The sequence below is a fragment of the Oncorhynchus gorbuscha genome, linkage group LG18, assembly GCF_021184085.1.
Source record: "Oncorhynchus gorbuscha isolate QuinsamMale2020 ecotype Even-year linkage group LG18, OgorEven_v1.0, whole genome shotgun sequence".
NCBI lineage: Eukaryota > Metazoa > Chordata > Actinopteri > Salmoniformes > Salmonidae > Oncorhynchus > Oncorhynchus gorbuscha.
In genome coordinates, this window is record NC_060190.1 from 46,482,291 (window position 1) to 46,490,052 (window position 7,762).

At 45.3% G+C, this 7,762-nt stretch overlaps 1 protein-coding gene across 1 annotated transcript; it reads left to right on the plus strand.

The window, feature by feature from the left end:
* Positions 1-49: 49 nt before the first annotated feature.
* Positions 50-6,741, plus strand: LOC124003967 (PAK4-inhibitor inka1-like). Its single transcript, XM_046312665.1, has 3 exons — positions 50-142; positions 261-298; positions 5,618-6,741. Exons 2-3 carry the CDS (start codon positions 296-298, stop codon positions 6,587-6,589), a joined length of 975 nt encoding a protein of 324 aa, XP_046168621.1. The 5' UTR covers positions 50-142; positions 261-295; the 3' UTR covers positions 6,590-6,741.
* Positions 6,742-7,762: the final 1,021 nt, after the last annotated feature.

Sequence of the window (7,762 nt, forward strand, 5' to 3'; positions counted from 1 at the left end):
AGACAAAGTCACTACACTTCATAGTGCGCCTTCAGTCCCGAGGATTCATACCAAGAGCTGTGCGCAAAATTGACTTACTTATGGGAACATATCAACCCTTTATGGATTCATGTCAAACTGGATGCAACGTGCCATATCAAATGTGAGTATTAACAGACTAGTCCAAGTGGATTATAGGCTACAATTATGATGGATTTTGCTCTTACTGTATTTTAGACAAAAACTTGCAGGAATTGATCTCCTCATATTTTCTCTTTTAGGCGTTAATTGTGACGGTCACTCTGAAATAAATAAAATGGTAAGTATTTTTCCATTCTGTAACCTAAGCATACATTAGATTGCCAAGCAATACAGTACAGTAGTGGGAAATGGCACTGAAATTGGTTTATGCACAGTCTGCTCAAATTGTAATTATGCGTAAAATGGTAATGAATTAGATCAACTATAGGCCTACCATATTTAAAATTAAATAGGTCAATTGTATTTCAAGATACTAAATGAAATGTCAGTCCCTGAAATTATGGGGTTTAACACCAGCATATAGAGACAACATCTGCAGGGCAACAATGCTCTGTGCAAAGGCGGCGTTATCACGCATAATGTCTGACTAGATACCCAAATGCATCTGCAAAGGGATGCTATCTAAGCTATGCCATGAGTCGGGGAAACAAACTCATGGCAGTTAGTTAAAGGTACTCTATATCTATGAGCCAGATGGGTGTCTAATGTGTTAGATATACTTTTCATTTTCACTGTATGAAAAGGGCATCATAATTTCCTGTAATTGTAAAGAGTATTTTCCTTTGTGGAGGTATACAGTATCTCTTGAAACTATAGATGAGATTTTACCACTTCGTCCTTTTTGGCAACAAAAAACAATCCCTGCAGGAAGGTTATTATAGCTAAATTATGTTTTATATAAGTCAGACTTTTATAGGCAATTTGTGTCTGTTGTGTCTGAGTGTACCACACAACCCGTGTTGTGTCTGAGTGTACCACACAACCCGTGTTGTGTCAGAGTATACCACACAACCCAAGTTGTGGCTGAGTGTACCACACAACCCGTGTTGTGTCGGACTGTACCACACAACCCGTGTTGTGGCTGAGTGTACCACACAACCCGTTTTGTGTTGGAGTGTACCACACAACCCGTGTTGTGGCTGAGGGTACCACACTACCCGTTTTGTGTCGGAGTGTACCACACAACCCGTGTTGTGTCTGAGTGTACTACACAACCCGTGTTGTGGCTGAGTGTACCACACAACCTGTGTTGTGGCTAACTGTACCACAGAACCCGTTTTGTGTCGGAGTGTACCACACAACCCGTGTTGTGTCAGAGTGTACCACAAAACCCGTGTTGTGTCAGAGTGTACCACTCAACCCATGTTGTGGCTGAGTGTACCACACAACCCGTTTTGTGTCGGAGAGTATTACACAACCCGTGTTGTAGCTGAGTGTACCACACAACCCGTGTTGTGGCTGAGTGTACCACACAACCCGTTTTGTGTCAGAGTCTACTACACAACCCGTGTTGTGCATGAGTGTACCACACATCCCGTGTTGTGTCGGAGTGTACGACACAACCCGTGTTGTGTCTGAGTGTACCACTCAACCCGTGTTATGGCTGAGTGTACCACACAACCCGTTTTGTGTCGGAGTCTACCACACAACCCGTGTTGTGCCTGAGTGTACCACACATCCCGTGTTGTGTCGGAGTGTACGACACAACCCATGTTGTGTCTGAGTGTACCACACAACCCATGTTGTGGCTGAGTGTACCACACAACCCATTTTGTGTCGGAGTGTACCACACAACCCGTGTTGTGGCTGAGTGTACCACACAACCCGTTTGTGTCGGAGTGTACCACACAACCCGTGTTGTGGCTGAGTGTACCACAGAACCCGTTTTGTGTCGGAGTGTACCATACAACCCGTGTTGTGCCTGAGTGTACCACACAACCCGTGTTGTGTCTGAGTGTATTACACAACCCGTGTTGTAGTTGAGTGTACTACACAACCCGTGTTGTGTCAGAGTGTACCACTCAACCCATGTTGTGGCTGAGTGTACCACACAACCCGTTTTGTGTCGGAGTGTACCACACAACCCGTGTTGTGCCTGAGTGTACCACACAACCCATGTTGTGTCGGAGTCTACCACACAACCCGTGTTGTGCATGAGTGTACCACACATCCCGTGTTGTGTCGGAGTGTACGACACAACCCGTGTTGTGTCTGAGTGTACCACTCAACCCGTGTTGTGGCTGAGTGTACCACACAACCCGTTTTGTGTCGGAGTGTATTACACAACCCGTGTTGTAGCTGAGTGTACCACACAACCCGTGTTGTGGCTGAGTGTACCACACAACCCGTTTTGTGTCGGAGTCTACCACACAACCTGTGTTGTGCCTGAGTGTACCACACATCCCGTGTTGTGTCGGAGTGTACGACACAACCCATGTTGTGTCTGAGTGTACCACACAACCCATGTTGTGGCTGAGTGTACCACACAACCCGTTTTGTGTCGGAGTGTACCACACAACCCGTGTTGTGGCTGAGTGTACCACACAACCCGTTTGTGTCGGAGTGTACCACACAACCCGTGTTGTGGCTGAGTGTACCACAGAACCCGTTTTGTGTCGGAGTGTACCATACAACCCGTGTTGTGCCTGAGTGTACCACACAACCCGTGTTGTGTCTGAGTGTATTACACAACCCGTGTTGTAGTTGAGTGTACTACACAACCCGTGTTGTGTCAGAGTGTACCACTCAACCCATGTTGTGGCTGAGTGTACCACACAACCCGTTTTGTGTCGGAGTGTACCACACAACCCGTGTTGTGCCTGAGTGTACCACACAACCCGTGTTGTGGCTGAGTGTACCACACAACCCGTTTTGTGTCGGATTCTACCACACAACCCGTGTTGTGGCTGAGTGTACCACACAACCCGTGTTGTGTCGGAGTGTACCACACAACCCGTGTTGTGTCTGAGTGTACCACGCAACCCGTGTTGTGTCTGAGTGTACCACCCAACCCGTGTTGTGGCTACATTCTCAAGTTCCCGCTCTGTCTAACTTTGTTGTGATGAAAGCAAACAGAGGCAGAAGGTGTTAGCACAGGGTCAAATGCTTCAGTAGACAATAGAGGAGCTTGGGCTCTTATCCACTGCATGCCAGGGCATAGGGTCACACACTGACAGAACAGGAAAGAGAGGACTATGGGGTGAACAGGACTGTTCACTGGATGTGACTGCTATGTTCAGACATAAATATGTGTCTCAGAGGGCTCCATGTTTCTCCTCCTCTGGTCTGCTAAACATTTCTCACCTCACTGTCAGATCAGTCCCCCATACGGAAGGTAAAGGTACAGTGGCCATGTTCGAATACCCATACTATTGTACTACATACTTAAACTGCATAGTATTTAGTCATTGTCACATACTATTTAGGACATACTGTTTAGTCAAAAGTATGCAGTATTTCATGGCTGCAGCGCAGGAGCAGATCCTGATTGGCTGAGTAGGTGTGGCGGGGCCGAATGCGGGTGGTATTTAGTTTAAAAGCTCTGACTAAGCCCAAAAGAACAAGAAACACTTTTCAGTGAGAAAACAGAAATCCACTTTGACAACAAAAAAAATGTTTTCAAAGATGTAGCCTATGATGGCAATACTCCTGATCATTTTAAGGAGAACAAAAACTACTTAGCCTACATTTGAACACCACCGCCGAAGCTTTGGGCATCTTCGCAATTAAGTATCTTAGTTTTGTTGTTGTCTACTTGAAGAGAACTAGGGCCTATCACTCGCAGCCCAACTCTTCCAATGCATTGTGGAAAAGTCTGCATCGAAATTTACGAGACGAAGAGCCGAAATGAGTATATCATTCTGGTATTTAAACCATACTTGTTTTTTTTCCTTCGAATTGTCGCATACTATTTGAATGTGTCGTGCGTGATTGCGTTGTTTCCTGCTATTCGTTCAATTCGGTAGCGAATCCACCATACCGGAGACACCTGAAACCCCACCTCTTTAAGGAATACCTAGGATAGGATAAGTATTCCCTCTCACCCCCCCCCCTTTAAGATTTAGATGCACTATTGTAAAGTGACTGTTCCACTGGATGTCATAAGGTGAATGCACCAATTTGTAAGTCGCTCTGGATAAGAGCGTCTGCTAAATGACTTAAATGTAAATGATATCAAATTGATCAGCTGTTGTCAATGCCGAAATTAGTATGACATCCGGACATTTAAAGTATAATACAATTTCTACATTTTTGGAAACTTAATATTGTAATGCTATTTGGTCCTGTCGAAAGATATTATGCCTGTCATGAAAGGACTTACCGGATCCTCTCAATGTTTTATTTTTAACTAAGTTAACATTTCTGTCAGGACTACATTATTTACTCTTCTATCCCACTTTTTGAAGTATCAGTTTGTGTATGTTTTGTTGGCCACCTTTTTCAATCAGAGGTAACGTCGTACGTGGTTTGCGAACCGTTATGCTCAGTCAACCCTGTTTGATTTTGAGTGTGGACGCTGCTCACTGGTTGGTTTGGACCAATCAGAGTTGGTCCCTGTGAATCAAAGGGAGAGGAAATGAGAGTATATGCTCTTTAGTGTGCCACAGCTGACTTCCATATGCAGGCATCCCTCACCCTTAAAGAGACACACACAGTTATACCTACATCCTGGGCCTGTGCCAGAGAAGCCTCAATCCCCCTGCAGATCACCCTTTGAGCAAGGATCATCAACTAGATTCAGCCACTATTTTTTTGAACGGATGGTCAGGAGGCCTGAACATAATAACAAATCATTTGTAGACTGCAAATTGACCGCAAGAAGCCCAAACATATATAATATTTGACTAAAACGTAATTATTTCAAACCATGCTAACAGTTGTATATGATCACATATATATATATCTCTATTATGAGTGGGAATACCTTGGAACAGATTTCCACAATTTAAATCACTTAGAGCTGATTTGCTGGTGTTTTTACAGTCTTTTATGTCCAACAATAAAATTTGACTTTTTTGTTGTTGTTTCTAAAACAACTTGGAGTGGGTGGATCCATATGAAAACTGGTCAAGTGTGGTGTGATAGTTATGTATCTGAGAAGGGTGCAGGACAGTTGGAGCAGGGCAGGTATAGCAGGACAGGTAGAGCAGGACAGGTAGAGCAGGACAGGTAGAGCATGGGTGTTGTTTACCGCTCAGATGGATGTTTAAGGGGAGTATTTACGTCCGTTTGGCAGTGTGAGTTCAAGTTTACAAAAGAGGCGTAGCTCTTCCAGACAGTCGAAACCTATCAGCAGTCACCCACTCTTCAAGTCTGAGCCTGCCCTACAGATCTGGTCTCCACTATCGTCACCAACAAATGCCGTGTGCTTATCAGAAAGAGTTCAGCTCAGACTTTGTTCGGTCTATCAAACATCTGCAGCAGGCTGGACTTTATTTAGACATAGAACATGTATTGTGTGATTTTGTAGAAAATATTTGCTACCACAAAATAATAGCACTCATCCACTGACTGTGTTTTCTTTAACTAAACATAGTAATGTGTCATAGTGTGTGTGTACCAGCCTATGTCTGACTGCATCCCTTGTCCCTCCCAGCTGTGTCTGCGTGACTCTGGAGATTGCCTGCGGGACCAGATGCACTACATGATGAGGTCCCTGCAGGACTTGAAACACCTGAGAAGGACCTGCCCTGCTGCTGCCCCTGCTGCTCCTGCCATCACCCCTGCCACCACCCTGGTCCACCGCTCTGCAGTGGCACGAGCCTGCTATCAGAGGGCACTGCAGCGGGAGCGCCGTACCCGCCTGCGCATCTCTGACGCCAGTACGGCCAGCACCTACGACTCAGCCTGCTGTCTGGCCAGTCCTCTGGAGGAGGAGGAGGGTGCAGGCAGCCGTCTGGGCCTTGGCCTGGGTCTGACCTCCCCCAGCAGTGAGAAGAGTCTGGAGTTTGACTCTGGCTACTCCGAGGCCTCCTGGCAGGACGAGGCCGTGGTGCTCAGGAGGACCAGGAACGTACGAGTGTCCTCCTCCGCCTGCCTCCGAACCAACCAGACTCCCAGTGGCCTGGTCCGGCCCAAATCCACATCAGACGCCTGCCTGGAGAGGTGGACCTCATTCGAGGCCAGCGACCCAGAGGACTGGACCACGTCACTGCTGACACGGGGACGGAACAGGCAACCTCTGGTACTGGGGGACAACAGCTTTGCTGACCTCATACAGAACTGGATGGATCTACCGGACTGCCCTGAACCAGCAGAACTGAAGCCCATCTCTGGCTTCTTGGTCAACATGAGGCGGAAAATAGCTGGGATGTCAAAGAGTGTAGAGGGGAGGGTGAGGATGAGGTCCTCAGACTCTTCTTCACATGTGAGTCGGACAGCCATGGCCCCCAAACGACTCTCCTGCCCCCTAGGGGTGCAGGCCCCTGCCCCACGCCAGTCCCCCTTCTTCCACCAGTCCCACTCTGGCCTGCATGAACTAGACACAGACTTCTATCAGTTCACTGCCCTCATGAAGACTGGCAGCAGACAGCCTATTATCTGTAATAACATCATCAGCTACATCTGACACCAGATCAGCCACTAACAGACACTCATTCTAGGCAATGGACAATCCCCAAAGTCACTATTTTTATATGATAAATGTTATCACTATGTTCTGACTATGTGCTGCCAAAAATAAAACAAATGATTTGAGATTGGAAATATTTGTTGTGTCAATGACAAGTTAAACTATAAGATACAGGCTTTACAGTTGCTGGATACCAGTCAGAAGGAGGTATCAGAATGAATGGAGAACTAGTCAAAGTGAGGCCAGAGTATTTAGCCTGCTGTAGTCACCGGAGATGAATTAATGTCAGTCAGAGTGAGAGGCGCTTCACTACTCACTGCACACACATGATCAAAGACATATTTTACTACCTGCTGTGGGAAAAGGAACAGACAGGAGGGTTTCATTACGTTGCTAATTAGAATCATATTGAAACTCTAGGCAAATAGCGTCGAGAGTGGTGGGTATCATGCAAGCTTGAGAAGATAACCCATTTGGACCATTTAGTCACCAGACGCCTGTTTATTTAAAACCGTTTTTATCGTTCAAGTTACGTAACAATCGGATGATCAAATGAAAGTCCAAAGTTATCACAAAGATATCTTTACAAAAGATGGAATGCATGACATTTTCCCAGGCCTCTTTCATCTCTTTTAATCCCCCAGTGCCTTCAGAAAGTATTCACATCCCTTTCCTTTTTCCACATTTTGTTGTGTTATAACCTTTTTTTGTGAGATTTTGTGCCACTGGCCTAAACAACACCCCATAATGTCAAAGTGGAATTGTGTTTTTAGATTTTGTTTTTATTTATTAAAAATGAAAAGCTGAAATATCTTCAGTCAATAAGTATTCAACCCCTTTGTTATGGCAAGCCTAAATAAGTTCAGGAGTAAAAAATGTGCGTAACAAGTCACATAATAAGTTACATGGACTCACTCGGTGTGCAATGATAGTGTTTAACATGATTTTTTTAAAATGTCTACCTCATCTCTATACTCAACACATACAATTAGCTGTAAGGTCATTCAGTCGAGCAGTACTGTACATTTTAAACACAAATTCAACCACAAAGACCAGGGAGGTTTTCAAATGCCTTGTAAAGAAGGACACCTATTGGTAGATGGGTAAATATAAAAAAGCAGACATTGAATATCCCTTTGAGCATGGTGAAGTTAATAATGAACCTTTGGA